General features: G+C 44.5%; 1 protein-coding gene across 3 annotated transcripts in view; it reads right to left on the minus strand.

Moving 5' to 3' along the window:
- GRM7 (glutamate metabotropic receptor 7) overlaps nt 1-23,893 on the minus strand; it is a 304,882-nt gene that overhangs the window by 46,734 nt on the left and 234,255 nt on the right. For all 3 annotated transcript variants that reach the window (XM_040593477.1, XM_040593476.1, XM_040593478.1), the window contains exon 8: nt 21,427-22,362. In XM_040593477.1, the coding sequence (XP_040449411.1) occupies nt 21,427-22,362 (936 nt within the window). The remainder of the gene's footprint in view (nt 1-21,426; nt 22,363-23,893) is intronic.

Raw genomic sequence — 23,893 nt, forward strand, 5'->3', positions numbered from 1 at the left:
AAGGCAAGGCACGAAGCATCTCAACACATGAAGAATCACCCTCTAAGGAAAAGGAAGATGGAAACTCAGAGTCAGCTGGAGCTTCTAAAACTCCCCTTAGTTCACGGGTGGCTCCTTACACTCAGTATACTTTACCAGTGTGGGCAAATGAGCTAGCACGGTATGTATTATGCAGGTAGGCTCCTTTGTCAAGCTGCAGGTCACAACGACTACAGGCTTGACAATCAACAGTAGCTCATGCATCTGCCCGAGGTTGTCATGGCAATGAAATGTCTGCGAATGCAGCTGATACGAACTGCTGCTTTGCCTTGACAGCGCTGAAAAATATTGCCAAAATTATTCATAGCCTGGAAATGAGAGGCACAAATACCCTAATGGTTTTCTCCCCACTACATGCTGTTAACTGTTTTGGGGGTTGCAATTTTCTTTATTTTTATTGCACAGTAAATCAGTCAGCCTTACATTACAATGGCAAACAGACCTTTTAAGGTTTTCAGATCTTGCAAAATTAAATTTATAAGCCAAACTAAATGTAAGCATTTTATAGTTTTATGATCACACACAGTAGCATTGTAAGCTAATACTGCAAAACAAAAGAAAAAAAACAAAAGAAAAAAAAGTTAAAAGAAAAAAGTCAAGCCCTAAACCACCCTTAGAAGAGGGACCAGCCTCTGCCCGCACTGCAGGGCAGCTCTCCTTGAGGGGGTTTCTCTGGGGGTTCTGATGGAGAACGTCCATGCATGGTGCCCATGCCTATCCTGCCCTGTGGAGGCTAGGTTCTCCAGAGCTGTCAATTCGGAGCCTTAACAAGTGAAAAAAAGGAAAAAAAATAAAAGAAGGTATTTCAGGCCATGCTATGCTTCTAATGAAAAGCAGGGCTCCACGAAGAAGACTCATTTTACAGAGCAAGCTTCAAATTTTTTTTCTGTCCTTTCACCTTCAATTTTGTCTCCCCTAGTCCAGCCATATGAAAGTTTTATTTACATCCAGTCACTTTCACCCAGTTGGAAGACATTCTCTGAAACAAAATTGCTCTTTTTCTGAGACAGTCCAGTTAACAGATTCCCTTCACATCCACTTTCTTCACCAACCAAACCTCCTTGATCTACTGACACACCAGGCTTATAAATAAAATCCCACCCCAAAGCACCCCCCCTCCAAATAAAAATCCTCTGGCCTTTCCCGAAGAGTAAGACTTGCTCTCCTCCACAGGTGGGTGTAATATCCTCAATGACTGCATAACTCTGAACATCCACCTTGGTGATACTCTGATTTGCCCAAGAGATTTCTGTGAGGCTGCCGCCAAGTAAGACCAAGTAAGCTGCTGTGCTCCACGGCCACGGGGCAGTTATTCCACCTGCACCACCAGGTCTGGAACATTTCCTGGAGAATTTATGCGATTTCCTCATAATTCTATCAGCTCCAGGGAGTTCAATTCTGGGAGCATCTATCACATACACACTCATTCTGTCTCTACTTTACCTTTTATCTTGGAGCAGACTCCCCCTGGCTGGCAGGAACGGAGGTCTCCATCTAATCCTCTCACACGGGTTGTTGAGGCAACCGCGTATTCCTCTGCACAAGAGCAACTGGTGTGCAAAACCTCAAACCAATCCCAGAAAACATCTCTTGCTCATCTAATCCACCTAAGAACTGAACTATGGCAACAGCCCTGCCCATTCCCATGCTAATTATGATCATCTCATCACCTCCATCACCATGGCCCTGCTATAAACCCCAGAAAAGTCAGTGGGAATCTTTCAATGTCAGTGAAGTTTGACCCAGGCTTATATTGAGAATATACTCCATATATTTGCATACAAAGTAAGATCTAATTCTGGTTGGAGACCTTCAGGGGAATTCAAAGGGCAAGCTGGTGTCAGTGGAGGAGAAAGGAAGAAAAAGCTAATCCTACACATATTATTTCTCTTTAAAGACCTTTAGAGTAGAACACTGGTTACTAAAAAGCACTGACATTATAGAAATATATATATATATATAAAGCACACCAGCTTTTCACTGACTTCTTGTATTATAATGCAATTATTAATGAAAACAGAGCATTTACATATTACTTTTGATACTTAGAAACAAACTGGTTATGGGGGGAAGTGCCCTTTCGAGGCAACCCCACCATCAGTCTGCACGGGGAGCGTATGCGACCACGCAGTTGGGATGTGTTTTGGGATCTAAAGGTTGCATTTAAGCACAGAGATAAGCCTGCAATTCTAGTCAACCAGTTACTTGAACTGGGTTCTGATTTACTTATTAGTATGAAAATTATTTTATTTTCTAAAGTGTGAAAGTAAACAGAGAATATGTCAGTGCTGCTTAAAAGAATGGCTGGATTCATGTGAGAATAAGGCAGCAAAGCCTTTAATTCCTGACCAGCCATTAGGGATTATGAGTAAATTAGGAATTCAAACCCTAGCAAAATAAAAATAATTCCTTAATTTAAAGAAAAATAAGCTAAAAATTTTCCTTTTCTGTGAGTTACCTAAGGATACATCACTATTCTAACCTGTCAGAAGCATCTACCGGCAAGGAAATCACCGCGGGATAAGCCCACGCTCCAGAGCAGCCAGGGCAGTGGTGCCCGGCGTGGGGCGCGTGGACCAGCCCCATGCTGGTGGGCTCCTTCACGGACCCTCGGCTTCCACAGCCCACACAGAGAAGAGCTCCTGCTGTTCCCCAGGATGTAAGTCCCTATCCTGCTGTGCAGCCCTGCCAGAGCTACTCAGGGGCAGAAAATTACAGAGAAGGACCGAAATATTTTTGCCTTCTGTTTCAATATATTGGTTCTCAAAGCTTTATATTCCTCCGTAACTGCAGAACAGTCAAAGTTCAAAGCGTTTTAAGAGTGGCAGCAGTGTACTGAAACCTCGTCTGCAAAAAAAAAAGCCCCAAAACCAAAACCACAAGGACCTCCTGAAGAAAACAAACCCAAACCCAACCTAAATCAAACCAACAAAACCCCACAACCCTAAAACCAAACAAAGCTCCCCAAACCACCCCAAAACCAGCAAAAAGAAAGGGATTTCAGGTGTGGGCAGCAGCCAAAGCCCCAGCCAGGTTTCAGCCGTGCGTGGCTGCTGACAACAGCTCAAGCCAACTGTGCTGCAGGAACGACGAACCCACAGAAGTTCACTCCCAGCTCCAGCCCTTAAATTGTGCAGGCAGACCCTAGCACCCTCCCTTCCGAAAGCGAGCCCAGGCTTTGGTGCCGGAGCGCACCGGTGTGAACGCAGGAGGGTCTGTGCCAGCCCTTCCCGGCATGAAGCCCCGTCCCCTCGCTCCCAGTCGCACTCCCCAGCCTGCGTCCAGCTGCCCCCTCACTACACCTGGGCGAGCACGCCTGGGTCCACCATGCCGCATCCCTCAGGAAAACAACCAGCGCCAGGAAAGATGTTAAGAATACAGAAAGACTTCGGGATTATTTTTTTTTTTCAGCGAAATTGTTCATGTTTTGTAGGTGAGTACTAGTAGGTGTTAATTTTCTCTATTATTCCTTCAGAGCTGTCCAAGTTTGCATTTAATTAACTAAATGACTTAAGCTATCCAATTCTTGTTGCTACTAATGTATCACAATTAGAACAAACTGTTGCTACGGCAACTGCTCAATCCATCATAATTCATAAACTGGAGCTTGCTTGCTTTGTGGTTTATGCAATCCTCGGGTTTCTGTGACACACAGATGGGTGTTTATTGTTATGCTAAATTGGGAATGGGTAATCCCAGAATACAAAATGATTTAGGTGCTCATTTAAATGAGATTTAATTAGAAAAAGTCTATCATTTTAGGACCTGTCAAATTCCAGTCATTCCACGATCCCCCATACTGTCAGGAGGTATCCATGCGTACCAACGCTAACCCAGAGCATCAGGAAAGAGCTTCCTCTCTTAATTATCAAACATTGCATTTATTTTATTGTAAGAATAAACTGCATCTCCATCTCAAGTTCAACGCTGCAATGACAACTTAGAGCAATATCCAAACCATTTTCCAACGCAGTCTAACAAGGCGGCACTGTGTCCCGTATCACCGTACGACAGCTCACAATTCCTCCTTACCAGCTCCAAGTGAACTCTCAAATTAACTCCTACACGTCATACCCCAGGAGATAACAGTATAAATCACCATGAATTATTTAGAGCTCCTTATCAGCAGCTTCATTTGGGGTATTTATACAGAAAGCAATCTGGAATATTACAGGATGAGAAAAACCTGAGTTCTAAGCCAAAGCAGCTCACACATTTAACTAATCCACGGGCTGACAAAAGTTAACGGCCCACAGCCCCAGTTCTGCACCTGTGCCTTATTACATTCAGCTTTGACAGGATACAAAAAACCCCAAATACTCTTTATGGCTGGCTTCATAGCCAGCCAGCATACCTGCTTTTATACTTAACTGAGATTTACTTACTGTCTTCTATCCTTTATTACGTCTCAAGAAATAAAAGTTGAGTACCTCTAGTTCCCTTATCTCTGCATGAGGAAGCCACAAGGAAGCTTGTAAATACAAAGCTGAATTTGTGAAAAACTATACCTTCTGCCAGTGCCTGCAAGCCCTGGGCCTCAGGGGAGAAAAAAGCATCCAAAAGAGGGATTTTTCTGTGTGTATGATTGCAATCAAATCAAGCCAGTTCTGCTCCCACAGGGAAGTTTACTTTAATAAAGGTTGTCTTACGCATTGCCTTCCCGAGCCCGGTGACAGAGCGCCGGGCACCGCACAGCCCCCGCGCCCCGCAGGCACCACCTGGGCACGCAGCCAGAAGACGTGTTTATTTTTTCCCAAGCAAGTCCCTGCTCAGGTCCAACTTGGACTAAACCTGCTGCTGGCACTGGGCTAAGGCTGATGCTCGCAAGGCGGCCGGCAGTGCACGGCACATGGAGCAATTATCAGCCGGGCTGTTTAGGGGCCCTGACCTTTCTTATCTTCGGTCATTAACAAATTTCATCTTCCAGTCAATAAAATACCCTACATTGATTTTGAAATTCTGGAGAATCAAATCACTTGATCTTTCTGCTTAAACTTCCAATTACGGTACCAGAATATACCTTAACTACTACAAATATCAGTTTTCACAAGACTTACTCTCCAGCTGTAATCATGCTTTAAGCACCTTGGCTAAACTAATTGATTTTCAGTCCTTTCTTTTAGAATCGCCTAACACAATCTAGTGCTAAGCTTTTAAGTGCATTTTACTCTTCCAACTTCCTGGTGAATTATTGTTGCTAGTTAAGTTTGTTAGCAGGATCTGTTCCACTACTAAAAAGAGCTATGTTGTCTTCAAATTATATTTAATTATCTCCATTAAACATTACAAGCTGCTCTGATGTTGAAAATGTAAATCACGGGGAACAAGAGGAAGATGATAGCATATTGTTCATCACATTTTGTCCTCCTACTCCCTCTGCATTCTTTTAAATAAATGTCTCTTAACAGCAAGTCCGGTGAAGATCTTTGGGAATGCTCAAGATACTCAATTTACAATACATAAATCATTTTTCAGCTGTTATAAACACAGCACGGATGTTACTTATGAAACATTACCTATGAAACCATACAACTGAGGGGCACTGGTAGAGTTAAACCTCAGGTTCCCCTGCTGTGGCAGAGGCAGTTAGTAGCTGGCTGGCATTTAATGGGCAATTAGCAGTGTAAGAAAAGTGGTTATTGCTGAGGGAGTAATCTGTTCTTTGTGAATATGAGTGTCACCTGAACCTCTCTCCCTGGGTTTTGTCACCACAGATACTTCAGTCATATTAAGGCCAAATGCCAACACAGGTTCAATAATCTCTTGGTGAAGTACCTGACATAATTCGCTGAAAAGCACTAAACCTGAAAAACCCTTCACAAAGCCTTGACAATTAAAGGGGCCAACAAGTCTCTCCTGCCCACTGCAGCTGACCCTACAACAGAGACCTGGCTGGGAAGCACCTGCCGGATAAAGCAACTGATCTTCCAAAACACTGTTTCGTACCAGTAGCCCTCACTGGGTGTGATTCCATTGCTCCCTACCCCTTTCCCACTCTCACTACTCAGCTTGGGAAAGAAAACATCTGGACTTTCACTTTCTGCAGCTGACAGCCTCCAGAGACGGGCACGTTAGCAATAGCAAGGACAAAGTTTAACATGGAAATGATGCCAAACGACCAAACTGCAGAAGGAAAAAGCTTTCCTTGCTTTGCTTTCCCCTCGCTGACAGGGCATCACACTCACCTGGGGGGGTGGCTGTGCCACAGCTATGGGCAGAAGGTGGGCCCTGGCTCCCACACCCCCAGACCCTCCGCCACGCGGCAGGGATGCAGGCTTCAGGCTGGCTCTGGCTCCCGCTCTGCACCTCCAGCCTCCCAACGCTTCGCTCTGACCTGTCGAGTGGGGCACCTCCCCAGCAAGACCCCATCTTTAACAGGAGGGAAAAAGAGTAAAAAACCCCACCTCTGATCTCTGCCCCTAGGTTCCCACTTCTCTTCCAACTGATCTCCTCTCCCATGCACCAGAGCAGCGCCTCTCACATATGCATGCAGGCACCTTTGTTTTGGCAGTCGCAGACTAACCTCTTTCTCTTCGAGAAGATTTCCATTTGTCATAAGGTATTGATCCTGTGACAACGGGTCTCAGCTGCCTTCTGCCATGTAAACATCACAGGTTTCTAACGCTGCCTCGGAAATGAGGGCAGAGCAGGAACCGGTGACATCTCCACACCAGGCACCTGAGGCGGCTCCATTTGTGCTTGTGTTGAACGGGGACCCCTTCATCCCTCTGCACCAGGTCAAACGGCATCTGAGCAGCCCAGCCACTGCAGGGCGAGCTGGCCAGAGACCATGGGATGTGTGCTGCTAGTGGCCGTGACCTGCTGGTGGCTTTGGTCCTTCCCCAGCCCCTCACCCCACGGAGCGACGGCCGCATTCTGCACTGGCACAGCACAACCGGGTCTGCGGGACCCTGCGGCTCTGTTGCATGGTAAGGAAGGGTCCTCACTGGCTTTTTTTTGCTGTACTGTTTCTGATGAATACAAACATGATTTTTGAAAAGCCATTATTTCAAAATGCAGAAGTCTAAACATGCTCAAATCACTCTTGATGGGGTACGCTTGGGACATGAAATTTTTGCTTCACTGTATGAGAATTTATTGTCATTTTGTCTTAACCTTCTGCCAAGCTTATGCCTCAAAGACAAAATACTAGGCAATTTCTTTGACTGAGTATGATGGTTTCTACTTTTATTATTATTACATGCCTGCTTAAAGCATTTAAAACAACAAGTAAATCCTTCAGGTCAATATTTTTGTGTTCATCTCTTATGTATAGTGAAAACTATTTTTTGCTTTGCATTAAATTGGCCTTGCTAGACTGAAAATGCACTTTCAAGAATAGCTGTTCTCCTCCTCTGCAAATCCAGCTATATTTAGCTCACTGGTATGCGCACAGGACCTGACATTTTTGTGTTAGAGGACCTTATTCAAGCAAACTGCAACCACCTCCCTGATCAATGGTGCTTTTGCTTTGCCACAGGGGGGATTTCTTTACCAGTCACTGCAACTTCAGACTTTTTTCACTGATTTTGTAGAAATGCCATTTCGGCCTTACTTTCTCAGGTAAAACAACAGCTGAATTGCTAGCTCCAAAGTTGCAGATTCTTTCTTCTTTCCCCACCAGTTTGGTGCAGGGTAATACAATTGTACTACACGTAGGAACTCACTGCGCTGTGACACCAATCCCACAAGCTCACTCCAACCAAATCAACGGCAAAAATTCACTTGGCTGACTCTCTCCTAGCAGGTTTGTTTTCTCCTTCCATTTTGTTTCTGTTCATTCTAAAACGAACAGAAGAAAAATTTAGCTCTGAATGTGTGACCCCAGTACAGGCAACAAAGGATGCTCCTCCTGCATCAGGCCGACAAGGGTTCTTGATTCCGTGCCCTTCCACAAACTGCTTTCACAAGCCATTCATACACAATGACAAAAGTGCTTGAGGACCCATTCTTTCTGTGAAATGGTCTGATCAAATGAAACCCTCATTCCAGCATACAAGTTCAGCAAGAAAACTGAGAAACATCTGCATAACTTACATTGTATTGAATAAGCCCTTCATGGTTTTCTTTTTGTTCCTGGATGAGCTTAGAATCAGCAGCCATTATTTCTTACTCAAAATAACATTATTATGTTTCTACAATACCCGTGGGGTTCAGAAACTGGTTATGATCTGCTCTCACAAAATGCTTCTTCAATTCCTAGCGGCTGGCTTACAATGTTAGCCACGATCTACAGGATTTTTCTGAAAAGATGATTAACTCTTGTTCAAACAAAAGAGCATTAATGGGAACCGAGGTTTTCTGCAGCAAAAATCAAACTGCACTCTACATGGCACAGACCTCACAGAGCACACCATCCTCCGGCCACCTGTTTTGTGGATGTTAGCACAGGGAATGGCCCAATATAGCCCCAAACATCCCACCTGAATCCCTGAAAGAGGGCTCTCCCCCAAAACCCACGCATGACAGAAGAGAATCAGGGTTGCTGGAATGTATATATACCACTGGGAAACCACATCACCTTTGTAACGTACTTCTCTCAAGCCTCACATACGCAGGAAATTCACAATAACTTAAAATAGATTAGCACAAAACCAAAACTATCTGCAAAGACATTCAAACAAGCTTACCCTCCCCTGTTCTAAGCAAATGAGATAATTTTATGGTTACTTCCTTGAAAACTAACTTTGGAGAGCTATTTTACAGTTATACAGTTAACCCTTGTTCATACACGTAGCTACCTCGAGGTATGTGTCAGTATTTGCACTATTCAGAAACGCTACTTACGAAACAGATTTTCTGCAAGACTGAGTTTTCCCTGTTGCTACCACAGAAACACAGCAAGTTTGGAAAAAATTCCCCACTAACGCCCAGCAGCAGTTGTATGGTCGATGCAACAGCTCTGCTGGAGAAATTATGTTGTCAGCTCAAGTGAGTTTGACATTGCACAGATATCAAAACGCAAGAAAAGAGAAAAGTTTCATCAACAAAGTAATTACTTTTCTGGACTCAATGGAACCAAAATTATTTCACGTTGAGGTGTTGTCAGTTTATGCTGCAGATAAAAACTGTTAGGTAACACCGACAGGGGCCTATGCAAAGATTGCTTTTCAGATGTAAAACCCTCCTGGCAGTTCTAAATTTTCTGAAAAAAATAAGGAACCAAAAACGTACATATCAACACTGTGCATTAAACGCCTACATGTTTTTCCCTTTAAAAATTAAATTGCTTTTTAGCCAGAGGCAGTTAAGTCTGCACTAGAATCACAGGGAAAAAAGATACCCTTCTTCCATGCTTCGCCCTGACATCTTTCTGAAACACGCTGCACACTGGTGGGTGCTCCAAGGACAGCCACAGCTCTGCACCCAGCAAAGCTGCGCTGGGGCGCTGTGCCGGGGACCTATGGGCAACCGCCTCTGCCCCCTCTGTGGCTCACAACAGGCCATGTGAAAAGGCACCAAAAATATTCCTGTGGCTGCTCTCCCAGGTGATGCCAGATTGCCCATAGCTCATGGCTCTTAGTTAATGTACAGAACTGAAATCCAGAAGGCTGAGGAGGAGCCGGTGCTGCCACGGTGCAGGAGCTCGGCTGCTCTAGGCACAGAAGGACAGCTCTCCCCAAATGCCAGTGAATAATGACTGATTTATGGGTTTGCTCCAGAACATCCCCTTCCTCCCCCCAAGATGGTACCTGCAGCAGCACGACCTGCCGCGACAGGCTCGCAGAGAGCTGCGGTTTCTCTTCAAGGGGAGGGCATCTTCAGTTACTGGTCTGCGTAAGCGCTCCCGAGAGGGAGATCGCAGCAGGGCGTCCGGAGTCCCCCGGCACTGTCACTGAGGCAGGAGGGGATGGGGTGACACACTCCGGATTTGGGTGGGGGTATTTTCCTCTCTATAACGCATGCTCCTTTCTGGGTTCCATTTATTTTTTCCATCTTCTGAGTCGATTTTTTTTTCTCCCTCCTCAACACTGAAGGGAATGGAAAAGGCTAGAATTATCACAGCGAAGAGATTCCCCACTTTCTACATCAGACATCAAAGCAGCATGCTCACAGGCTTCAAAGAGTCCCTCAGTGACTGCAGAACTACCGCGGGGTTGCTAACTTGAAGTAATTTCTGCCTAAATGAATACATCTCTGTTATGAGACAGCCACATACAAGTTTAAATGTAGTATTATTACTTCGTTATGAAGATACCTGCTTCAATAATTGAAAATTTCACAAAATGAATTGATAGTTAATTATCTTTTAGTTTTCCTATACATTCCTGTAAGGCTATTACCGTATAAGCATGAACACAATGACTGCACCACTTATACCTGACTAACGGTTGGGGGCATCCCTTCGTTGGAAACATACACCCTTCTCCTTAGGTAATCATGTGGAACACGATTGTGGCCTTGGGCTCTGCCTGCTCAGTGTTTTCAATTAGATTTTACTACAAAAGTACAAATTAACATTAAAGGAGCATTACAATGCAGGAAATGTGATAAAACAGATCAATGTTAGATGTACCTTATGCTTCTGTTGTTTCAAGAATCATAATCAGCACTAATTTATGGTCTTCTGAGGAGCATCTAATTACTCTAATCATCTCTTACTTCACCCAGAGTATGCACTTTTGCTGTTACCTTGCTTTAAATACCTGCCTTGACAATAGAGACAACAGAGACCTGCACTTTTAATGGTCCTACAGCCTTTTGTTGGCTTGGCTGAACTTAGAAAGTTCTGAACACAGTCAGAAACTTGGGTGGGACATCTCCCAGGCAGGACCAAGAGCAGGTAGAAATCCCTCTTCCAGATGAGTCCTGACTTGGGAATAGGATGCAGCACTGTGGGATAACGTATTTATGACCAACGTGCCTTCATTTGTCCAGTCAGTAAAGATGCTGCTTCGAAGAGCCCAGGTGTCAACCCCCACGTCCTGGCCAAGCGCTGGGTGACTGTTTCCTGCCCAGTCTGCATTTCCCAGTCTTCCCCACTTGATGATGCTGTTAATAATGCAGCTAATGCACTCCTGGAGGGCACTCAGCATTCCTCAGTGACGCGCACAGTCTGAGAACACATACAGAATTACACACACCTGCCTGCCTTAAACTACATGTCTGAGCACTGCAAAAATTGCTAAATAGCAGCTGACACAAAGCTTCTAACACGTAGTTTCTAAATCCATCTGTAAAATGCTTTAGTTTTCTTCTGCATGCAAGGAACTGTTATTACTGTTATTATGGTATTCATTTCTGAAACACTCCAATCTTTGCCTGGCTGAACGTTATACAAATTAGTGGTGGATAAAAATCCAGAATCATTATATAGTTCCAGAAATAAGTGAAAATCAAAGCTTTTAAAACACATTTAAATATACAGAGATATCTTCCCACCAGTCATTGTTTTCTACCCAGTGTAGAAATGCAATTACAAGAAATTTCATGGCAACGCATATTAATATACCATTTTAGTCTCACTTCAAAGAGTAACAAAACTTCAGGAAATATTTAATGCTTTACAAAAGTGACTCAAAGTGCTTTTGAAACACCGAGTGTCAAATCGGGGGTACAGAAATGCAGCTCCACCAGTGCAAATGAGATCGCATTTGGATGTCCCGGAGCCACGTTCCCTTTCTTATCCAGTTGCTCCTTTTTGTGTTGCTGTTGTTGCTTCCTCCAAAGACCCCAGCTACCCCGCCTCACCCATGCAGCGCCTCATGGCATTGTTGGTGCAGTCTCAGCAGAAAGAGCAATTGTTTTCCAGGCTGAGCTCGGCAGCAGAGCGGCTCTCCATGCTCCATCTCTAATGGATGCCAGTGCTCCGGGACCACAGCGAGCCCACTGCTTGCAGCAAGTCCCGTGTGCGGCAGCTCCAGCCCACTGCCCAGGAGGGACCCCTCCCCAGTGCAGTGCTTTTCCACCCATCTCTAACTGCGGGAGAATGCTGAAGGGAAGACAGCTTCCAGTTGCAGCAGAAGGGTTGCACTCAGTGCAATGCACAGCTGCTGGCTATTCTGCAGGAACATATCCGGCATTTGCACAGCTGAGGCGTTACGGTGTCCCCCATCTGCCCCCTGATGCAGGTAGACCCTGGCCCCGGGCCCTGTGGGGACCACCACGTTCTCCTGCAGCACGGATGCAGGCTGACACATCAGGGCACGGGCAGCTCTGCCGAAGGACAAACCCGCGCTCTTCACTCTCCATGCACAACTCTCCCATGGCAAGCAGGAATGTACACTTAAAGCTTGAGACAAGGCAATGAAATTACAAAACAGCCTGTCTGCTCTAGACATGCTGCCTCAGGCACATCCTGCAGAGCCACAAAGTAAAACAGCTTCAAGTTTTCTTAAAAATACAACTGCCACACAGAAGTCAATCTATCTTCCAACACGCATCTGCTCTCATGAAACTTGGTGCTGAACAGCCTTCACCTGACCCGTCTCCTGCTAATGAGAGTCACGCTCGTCCTCCATGGGAGCAGGCACAACATCATGTCACAGCAGCCTCCGGATCACCAGCCCAAGCAGTGAACACTCAATCATCCCCCACCTCAGCCGCAGAGGGAGAGCAGGGCACCAGCAGCATCAATCTCCCATCCTTCTTGGCATCAACTAGTCTAACAACTTTTTCTATCTAAGCTTTAATTTGGCTTTCTCCTCCTGAGCCCTAAGCCATTTCCCATCATGTCAAATAGAAGGGACAAGGAACCACACTTCTCTCCACCATACTGAGCGTTAGGGTATGGTATATTCAGAAATCCTGGGTACACAAATTTAGGCCACTGTAATTCTGCTTCACTTCTGCTTTTTTTTTTTTTTTTTTTCTCTTTTCTTTCTTTCCTCCTCCCCCTGTTTATTTATTTACTTATTTATTTATTTATTTATTTTTACAGCAGCCTACTAAACAGAGGGAGATGGGGCAGGTATTCCCCATCTGCTTCCTGCGGCAGTTAGCAAACACTGTGCAGTGACCCGGTCAGCAATACTATGGTTTTCCTGAGCTGTGCTCTCCTGTACAAGTTCCTAGAAGCAGCTGCCAAGGGCTGTCAGCCAGCTCTATTCATAAGGGGTAGGGCTGTGAGTGTCTGTCTGTTTAGGGAAGAAACCTCCCACCAAAGCACCACGGAGAGAGAAACAAGCGTGTGGCAAAAGATCGACAAATCCAGAACACAACACTCCTGTAGCACTTGCTGCTTCAACAACACGTATGTAAATAGTGGGGGTTTATTTTAGGGTTAAATCATTAGTAGCAGTGACACATTACATGCTTTTTGTGCTATTTTTTGACTGGTTTTGACTATCCATTTCCATTTGGAAGACAAAATGAATGCAGAAGGTAATAAAATAAATCTTACTGAGAAATTTACCAAGAAGTTATGTTTAAGATTTTCTATTAGTTCTACAGAAATTAACTTGGAAACTCTATAGACACTCAAAGGTATTCACAAGGTTTTTTATTGCTCTTCTACCCTGATAAAAATATAGGCCACCAAGATTTTTGCAATAAAGACTATCACACACACAAAAAAATAATCCACTGATTATTTCATCTCTCCATTTCAAAGAACACTTAATTTTCCCCTCAGTTAAAATGAAACACTATGTACCCACTGTGAATAGCTCAGTGCAAAGTCCACAGAAGTGGACTTCATTGCATACTGTTCTTGGAAGACCTCCAGCCCTCACAGCTTCAGCCTGGAGGGACTAAACTGGAATTTTAGGAAGCTGCTTTTCAGTTTTTTCAGTTCAGGCTTCTCTCAGGACAACTCCAATGTCAGATCCTTATATTCCATGGTTTTCTCAGGGATACAGCCTTGAGGCTGGATAAAATCAAGAAACCTCAGCATCTGAGCATCCCTAAGATAATGAAGTGATAGGCAAACTGAAAGCGTTTCAATGACAGAAAATAGTATTTATCAATGACAGAAAATAGTATTTGTGGTTAATGAGTTTTATGCAGGTACTATTACCAGAATACTTCTTTAAACGAAAGTCACAATTCACAGCCATCCTTGTATGAGCCCAAACTATGGTAGTTACATGCCCTGCGAGCCTCAAAGCCTGATTTGCTCCACCATCCAACAGTATAAAACTCCAACGAATGTTGTATTAAAATCCTTATAACTCCAAAATCCACATATGTAGAGTTGCTATAGCAACTGTCATCTCAAGCCTTCCCAGGGGAGAAAATAAATGTGTGTCCTACCTGGTTAATCGGTATTTGTGTTACAGAGAATTGAAGGGTAAATTAGTTTCACCAAAAAATAGAACATATACTGAAGTGCTACCGTGTTAATGTGACATTATTTAATCTGAATAAGAATCCACTTTGCATGTGCCTTCAAATTATAGTATTTATGTATCATTCGACACAATAAGTTAAAATGTTGCTGCCAAATACACCTGACTTACCCTGCTTATTGATGTGAATAAAATGAGCATTAAAAATACAGAGAAACAAGAAGGAAAGTGGAAGAGTAGATGGGATTAAGGACTTCAAAATTTCATAGTGGTTGTATTCAGTAAAAAATAAAACCAAACCAACCTACAACCAGAGGTTCGTGCAATCTGGATGCAAAAATAAGCTGATGGAAGATGATGACTGTATGGGCAAGTTTTCCCTGTTTCTCTTAATTCCAGTGTGAATAAAGTGCCCAACCAGGAAGACAACACTGGCTGAGAAACCATCATCATTCCCTTAGAGTCGTGATCATAACTTTTTTAACTTGAAAAAACTCCTGAAAATAATAATAATAATAAAACCACCTATTTTGAGAATATATTCAGGAGCATGTTGACAGTTATTACTAGCTTGTAAGCACATCCAGAAATGTATTATTTTAATCTTAGCAATTACTAAATAATAGTAATCACAGCTACAAGGCAATAAAATCTCTGTGAAACATAAAAATATAATGATGACATATCCCTCTATATTAGTTCAGTGGCATAATTTGAGAAAATAAGATCTAAGGGGAATATTCAACATACACAACTGTATCTGTACATAGTTAAAGAGTACAGATACGGACTTCAAACCTGCAGAGACAATGATTTCTTTTAATCTACTGGTTATAGCTCTGGCAAGTTTCCAGATTGCACTCCTCCTTCGAAATCTGAAAAGCAAGCTCCCAGGAAGCCATACATCTGCACATACTAATAAGTCTGAGTAAAACCTGCTTGTACAGTAATGCAAAGCAGCGCTAGGTTTTGGGCAAGCCGAGTACCCAAGTGGATTCTGGTGTGTGCCTGCTACACAGGGCACATTGATGTTCAGGTTTGCCATTAAAAGGACCTAATTTTTCAGTATTACTTTCTAGGGATTCAGGAAATCTAATTTCAGCAACAGTGTGTGCATATATATATATATATATATATGTGTGTGTGGTAGTACTGAATAACCTTAGGAGTAGAAAATAGCTTGTGATCTCATAGCCCTTCGTAATTGGAGCTAAACATTGTTAGAAGAAAGGGAGAACACAGTGGCAAGAACAACCCCCGCCCTAACCAAGGCTATTTAACACAAACCTGCAGGCAACTCCTCCAGCTCCGTTAATCTCCATACACCTCCATCAATACGTCCAAAGCCAACATTTTCATAGACTCCTGTCGCATCTTTCCTGTACAATTTTTTTAGATTACATCCAAAATTCAAACTTCAAATTTGGTATGTGCTTTTTACCTCAGCTACCTTCCTAGGAGATTCTCCTGCTAACCAGCAGGAGAGGGATGAAGCACATCTGAGAAGGCTACTGCATCTTCACGCTTTGCTGCCAGGCTGGGAAGTGGCTCTGCTGCTGCTTTGCCACTTGCCACCATGTGCCAGGGAGCAGGGACACTGGGGCTGCGCTGCCGGACAGCCAGCCTCGCCGCCAGGTGCTTCAAGGTGGCTCCGGAGGAGGGGGGTGAGTCTCTGTCCATATTTCTGCTGAAGGCACTGACTGCAGGTGCCAGGCACGGGGCTGGGAGGCGTGCTGCTACCCACCTGTCTCAGCCATCGTTAAATATTCACTTAAGCATAAATAAAACTACCTTACATGACAAAGGTTTAAAAAATGGTAATAAGAAGTGTCGAAAAGCATTGTTTTTCCTAAGAATAAATTGACTTCTATCTCCAGAAGAAGCAAACCAATATTTTAAGAACTCTACATATCACATTGATTTAACTGCAGATGCTTTTCCCCGCCTTTGCTTTGTTTTTACCATGGAAGTATTGCCTCCAGAAATCTGCAACGGGGTAAGTTTTAAATAATGTATATTACAAGAGAGACTAATAATAAAAAAGCAAACTATTACTGCCACCTATGTAGTATTGTTTCCGAGATGTGTTAGAGCATATCATGTGCTCTGCCATGCTGTCTGTCTTCACAGTATCTGTAAAACAATAAAAATAATAAAAAAGGACAAGAAATGAAAACACCTGACTTCGTGAAACCAGGTTAATCTCAAACGCATCTCCCGAAACATGGCTCAAGCAGAAGTGCGCTGCCAGGGAACAGCCTTCCCGTGGAAGGAGCGAACAGGGCATCCCCACAGCCGCAGTAGCAGTATCCTGTGGCTGCAGCACGAGCCTGGGGTCCCCAGGCACCTTGTGAGGTGCAGCACGGCAGAGAACCCCATGCCACACGTAGGGATGGGGCACAGGGACTTGGCCCCAACCCCCTGGCCTTGAGCAGCCTCGGCAATCCTACTGCAGTGCCCTGCCTCAAAACGAAATATAAATCAGAAACCGATAATCAAAGTGGATGAACAATCAGCCAAGAGGCTGCAAGGACTAATGCGTCCCTGGTGCAGGGCTGCGTGGTGCAGCTTCCCACAGGATGCATTCCCACACCACCTGCATCCCCTTCCATCCACTCCCTTTTGTACTTTTAAATTTTGACTCAATTTGGCTTATTGATTTAGCCGTGCTTTGCCTGACCTTACAGAGCAATCCGTGCTCTTTTCAAGTGCCACTTTGTATTGACTCTGCCGTGGAGCTATGACTCCTATAATTGGTTTAACAGCTCTTTGAGGCCACTTTGGTTCTGATAAGATACCCACTCATCTGTTGAGAATATAAAATAGTTTTGTTGTCAAAAACAATTACACCAGGAGCGAAAAAATAGCATTGCATCCCTACACTCCCTCTTCAAATGTTCAGGTTAACAAGCTGAGCCACACCAGGGCAGGAGCTGGGCAGCAGGCAGTGATGGACACCGTCCCCGGTCCTCAACCCCCAAAAACCATTGACCCTGCAGCTGACGATGGTTTTGATCATTAGGAGCTGCTCAGAGTTGAACAGTAAGTGACCCCCTCACCCATGTAGGGACTCCTCTCTATATTTAGTGGCTTTCTACAAAATACATACTAAAGGAAGGTTCAAAGACATGGCATGAATCCAGTCCCCAGTACCGTGTCCTGGTCCTCAAAGGTTGCACCAGCATTTTAGAAAATATGCTAATAGTTATGGGAAAACACAAAAAATACCCCACCCTGAACCACAACCCCCGAAACCTTGACAATAGCAGTGATTCCCAGGCACGAAGCAACAGCTATGTGACCATTGCGTCAAAGGTGAAGAAACTCAGAGAACAGTGAAACATGGTAAGGACAGCCATGTCACGCATCCGCTAGGACATGACACGCTGTGTCACAAGACTGAGCCTTTACAGCGTAACTGACCATGTGCTTTCTGGATTTTTACGTAGCAGACAAACCAGCTGAGTAAATGCAAACTGTAAAAAGGTCCAAAATCTGCTTTTCCCACGTGCCAGCTCCCCTACACCTGATGTTTTATCTCCATCCTGTAGCACAAACTCTGATATCTGGCTTTTCTCAAACCATACAGCCTCCTTTCCACCTGCTGCAAATGCTACTGCCTGAATTATTCGCCTTCTATGAATTACTTGCAGCATACTTCTAGTACTTTTTTGTCGTTGTTATTTTGTACTTTGAACAAGGTAGGTATTTTCAATATGCTTTCTACCAAACAACATTATGCTTGTATTTATTGATAAAATAAATCCATACAATGAAAATCACAACATTATATATAACACCATTTCTCAGTTTAAAAGATTGTGTTGCATGAGATTTTCAGCAGGTGCAATTTCCATTTCAGCAAAGATCTGTGTGGCTAAGCTTAAGCACAATATTTTCCAGAGAAAATATCTGACAGGAAATCACTAGCAATCACAAAAAAAGTACAATCCCCTCACCCCTACTCAAGAAAACAGAAATAAATAAATAAATAAATAAAGAGAAAAGAAAGCAAAGCAGCAAAGCTACTGCAGCTTGGTCTCTGTGCAGAGCAGAGAGGGGTTGAAGCCCCAGCAGCAGCCGCAGGGCCAGCATGCAGGCTAGTCACTGCACGGACGTGCTGCAGCCGGCGCCGCAGGCTGGGCGAGCTGGGGGGCTCTGTCGGGGCCGCACCTACGGGCGTTCATGTACGCACGCCACTGCACAGGTACGATCACACTGGGTGGTTTGCTGGACAAAACATAGCAGCTTTCAGTCCATGGAACTGCAATAAGCCCCAGCAGCAAGCCAGGAGCTTGGGCTGTGGCACGCAGCAGTTACTGAAGTCCCTTGTCCCCAGCGCCCCCCCCGCGGCTGCCCCAAGCCAAGTGCCACCGGCTCTGCACAGCAGCGCAGGGCTGGAGCAGAGCACGGCGAAGGGCTGCTTCCTTTGCCCAGTGCCCTCTCCCGTGCTCTGTGTGAAATCGAGTTAATCATCGGCTCTCTTGCTGTCCGACATGAACTTGTACACGGATGGTGTGCTCTCTAACAAGGGCAGGGTAATTCAGCTCTGCGACTGCAAGGAAACCTAAAGCTTTTGCCACTAAATGGTTCTGAATGCTGGCAGCAGCCTTTGAAATTCTTTGGGTCTTTCTATCAGCTGGTTAAATCTTTGCAGACAGCAATTTAAAGCACTTCATCTCGGTCACCTGCAGGCCTGAAGCGTTCCCAGGCAGGGAGCACAAAAGCCACGCTGTACTCCCTGCATCAGACCAGAGTTAAAAACGGGCCCAACTGTGTTTAAAGCCGCTTACGCTGTTTCTTATCTCTCCCTCGACAGGGAGAGCAGAGGCGTTTGAAGCATTTGTATGACTTGGCAGACCTCCTTTCCAGTCAAAATTAATTCCCTTTAGGGATGCAATGGCTGCCTGTGAAGCCTGTTGCAGAAGTGAGGTGATATGTGAAAACCCCTGTAACCTCTGCTTCCTCCTGGGCGAGCTACTCTTCCACTGGCCAGCTGAGGCCAAAACAATCGCAAATCTCTGTAAACCACCGTCCTGAATTGCAAAGACCGAAGCTCTGGTGCAGGCACCGTCCTATGGAAGAGACTTGTAGCCAAAGCACAGACCCGCATGAATGACACCACCGTCTTCCTGCAGTTGTACCTCAGTAACCCAAAAGTCTGACAACTGCAAATTGGGAAATTATACCCCTGGCACAAAATGAGATGTGTTAGCTGGGATCTGAAATCTGCTCGCTCATTTAAAAGATACAATAATTTTATCCACAGCAGTGAGCCTGCCCAAGAACAAACTTTAAATGAAGACGGAGGTGAAAAAACAGGAGCAAGAAACCAATGCTCTTTCCTGCACAGGAAAGCTTGGGTTCAGTAAGTGGGGATAACTGGCAGTACACAACTAAATCCATGCAAAATCTGCAGGACAGCATCTGAGGTGAGGTCAATGATGCCCGGATTTAGCCAGGGAATACCACATGTAAGGGGACATGGCAGCAGTTTCCTCCAGGCTGGGGAAGGGGATGGGGTCAGGGCTGGGGAGGGTGAAACAATCTGACAGTAGCTCAGGACAGCCTGATATTTTCATTTCTTCCTAAAGACTAGGCTTGCAGGTATTTGCCAAATCACTCCGAAATTACAGCTATCTCCAAATAAGATTCAGAGCGAGGTAAAAGCCGTTCTCCATCACCAAGCATTAGCTGGAGCTACCTGGGCAGCAACAGGAACGTGCAGAAGGGACCCCAGACCCAGGAGGTAACTGAAGTTGCAATGCTCAGTCACTCACAGTTTGATTCAGCCCTATGCATTGTAATAATATTGTAATAAAACCTCTTGAATACCGTTTACTCAAAACACACACCAAGGTTCTCCCTTTTTTAAAAAGTGCAAATCTGAAAAGGACTTTTCTTGCCAACAGATGTTCTGACGTTTTGGAAAATTAACCTTATTGTCCTCTGGCTGTTAGCCTGCTTTCTCCATGGCCACCATCCCCACCAATAAATGTAATGAGAAGAAGGGAATGAATTTCTCCTTGTTCCTTTGTGTGAGGTGAGAGAGGCTGTTAACATCTGTACCTAAACCACCACAGCATCCGCTGCGACACACGGGGCTGGGATCCCAGCTATCTGCTGGTCCCAGCAGAGCTGATTCGATCTATTTACAAAGAACACTTTAAACCTGATTTCTGTTGGCAGCAAAGCTCAAAGTTGACTGAGTTTTGCATCTCTTCCCAGGCAGGCCAGCTCTGATTGCCAGGGAGTATTTCCCTAAGCTGCCAGTGCCTGAGCAGCTGCAAGCACAGGAGCGGAGCGCTGGGCACTTGAGCCCTGCGACAGACACATCACAAGCTCCTCTGCGGCATCTGAAGCCTCTGAAAGTCAACAGGAACCTTGTAACTGAGTCTGACAGCACTTTGCAATAATTCATACCCATAACAAACCAACTAATGGGTTAAGTCCTAATGTTTGGATGCTTTTTCTTAGGTTGCCTAAGTGTAACATTTTGGGCTGGCTTTTGGAGAATGAACTCTGTGGGCTTAAGTAGATATTGCCTGTGAAGAAAAGCAACCTGGCATTCACTCCAGGACTCTGGCAAAACCCTTGCCATGAGCTGTAGGGTCAGTTTACCTGGGCTAGTTAAAAAATAACCCGTGCAGAATGCAGTGCTAGTCTAGTCCCAGGACAGGCCGTTTACCCTGTGGTGCGAATGTGCCCTGAAGCTGCTGTCTGTGAAGCAGACAACTCAACAGACTTAACACACTGCCCTCAGTGCTGAGCTCCAGAAGCACAGGAGTCTATTCAACTATTTTTTCGACAGCTTTTTGCTTACATCTTGTATTCAAAATGATTTAGTTAAGAGATGCCTCTTTCTGGACAATATGACAGCTAATTCCCACTTATCCTACTGAAAAGACACAAATGAAATGGATGCAACAATAAAACTAATGGCTAATGTGATTGCTATTGATCATTTGCCAGTTTATCAAATGAATAGCCCACCAGCTAAATGGAGAAGGAAAATAGTGCTGTATATTGCTCATGTCTCGGTAACGAGCTAACTGGATAGCTCATTTTAAAATCTATGTAAAGCTGAACATCAGTACGTAGTTTATAACTGCAATGAATCCTGATACAACAGATGCACATTTTGTTCATTTTCACCTACCTTTTCGGCTGACTGGGCAGTGCCAAAAAATATTGGAATGAAGGCAAGCCATACTATACAGGTAGTGTACATAGTGAATCCAATGGGTTTAGCTTCATTAAAATTCTCTGGGACACCCCGAGTCTTGATGGCATACACAGTACATGTAACCATTAGAAGAATGCTATAACCCAAGGAACAAATGATTTGTAGATCTGTAATGTCACATTTGAGAACTCCTCTGGCTTGATCAGGGTTCATAGTTTTCTGCTCATCATAATCTATGATGATGTTGGGTGGGTCAACTGCAAACCAAATAAAGACACCTAGAAGCTGAACAGATATCAAACTCGACGTGATCGCCAGCTGCGACGTGGGGCTTATCAGCCTCGGTGCAGTCACTGACTTTTTGCCCTGTTCAAATATGCGGTAGATGCGGTTTGTTTTAGTTAGCAGGGCTGCGTAGCTGATGCACATCCCCAAGCCCAAGAAGATACGCCGGAAGGAGCACACGGCAACGTTTGGTTTGGCGATCATCAGAAACGTGATGATGTAGCACAGAAATATCCCTGTTAACAGGACGTAGCTGAGTTCCCTCCCAGAAGCCCGGACAATGGGAGTGTCATTATATCTGATGAACGTCGCCATGACAAAAATGGTGGCAATAATTCCCAGCATAGCCAAGAAGACGGGTATCACAGCCCAGGGTGAGTGCCACTCCAGCTTGACGATGGGTATTGAACGGCACCCCGTTCGGTTCTCGTTGGGCCGCTCGTTGTACGAGCAGAGCAGACAAGTCACCTCGTCGGCCTGGTACTGATAGCCGTCACAGAGCTCGCAGTGCCAGCAGCACGGCATCCCCTTCACCATCTTCTTCCTCTCTCCTGGCTTGCAGGGCAGGCTGCAGACCGAGGGGGGGACTTCACGCACTCCTCTGCCCCACTGCATTCCATCGATCTGCAAGACAAGTGGAATAGAAAGAGGCTGATGATTTAGATGTTGCTGTCAGACAAGCTGGGGTGGGAATGGAAGAGGGGAGGACCACGGGGGAACCTGCAGCAGACAAAACTCAAATGGATAAGCTTTAGACGTGGTAGACTCCTGGAAAAGCACCATGAACCACACACGCTAGTGTCTTTGCATGGGACTCTAATGCACGACTGTATTCACTGCCGTAACTTTTCAGTTTTATTAGTAGCTAATGCTGGTGGAATGACACACAACATCACATAACACAGCAGAGTTTAAACCTCTTCCTTGTTCATGAAAGTTAGTAAGAACACTGCGATGGCCTGAGGGAGGGCAGGAGCTACAGTCACACAACTGCTTCCCCTGCGCCTAGAGCCAAGGCTTCTTACCAAGACCAGAACAGGAGATACTACAAGATTCCAAGATACTTCTTGGAACTTTACTGAGCAGGTTAATATTTTTAATGAGGTGGAAGTGTGTCTTCCATAGGGTGTGAGATCAGTGAGAACATGGCAAGAGCTGCAATATGAGCCATGTAAGAAATATGAAGGACAAAGGAAATAGTTATCAATGAAAAATGCAATAATTAGATAATAATTCATTTCAAAGTCACATTCCGCTTTCAAAATACCATGCATGCTTCTGGGAATACAAATTATGAATGGTCATACTAAATAAACGGAAAGCCTCACTTGTTCTGCAGTCTCAAGAACGTTGAGTATGAGTCCAAAGTATGTTACAAGGGCTCCCAAGTACTGCAGAAAATTAAGACTCACAAATAATTTGAAAATATTCCAGACTAAAGCCACTAACCAGTTTCCAAGAATGAGGGAGGTTTAGCGTTGGAGCCCCCCTAAACTAATCCGGCCTGGAACCACTGGAAAGGTCTTGACATTCCCAGTGCCAATTCATTGCACCGATTACCAACTCAGCTGCCCAGCGACACTTCAGTGGCTCCAATAACTGTTCTGTGTGGGTGTGTACATAGCTTTTCCAAATATAAAGCCTGATCTCCTGGGACAGATGCGAGCAAGTTTTATTTAAAACAAAATTTCTGTTTTTTTCTTTTAGGTAACCTAAATGCTTACAAGTTCCACTATTTTCCCTACACGTAAAAAATTGTAAGATTAATTTTTTTTTATCAGCTGCCTTGATTATTATTGTATACAGGAAGTCTGGGGTTTGCAAGTCTTAAATTGAAGGATTAAGTGTCACTTTCCTAATGCAATTCGAAAGAGATCCTGTATCATCTTCATTTCATGTATTTGCAAAAAAGCCCACAACCCTTCAGTCACACACTGCTCAAATATTATACTACCAAGAGCCTCTGCTGTGATTGTTATAAAAATAATCCCTGAGAGGTCTGCCACCGCTTGAGAAACTTCATTAACCTTCAATATTCACAACTTATTCTGAAGAAAAGAAAAAAAGATCCATGAACTCTTCTTTCATACTGCGCTGAGCTGAAGGCATGTAGCTTACAGAAGCTGAAGGAATACTGATGGTACAGGAGAATACG

This window comes from Falco naumanni, chromosome 4 (genome assembly GCF_017639655.2).
Source record: "Falco naumanni isolate bFalNau1 chromosome 4, bFalNau1.pat, whole genome shotgun sequence".
Taxonomy (NCBI): Eukaryota; Metazoa; Chordata; class Aves; order Falconiformes; family Falconidae; genus Falco; species Falco naumanni.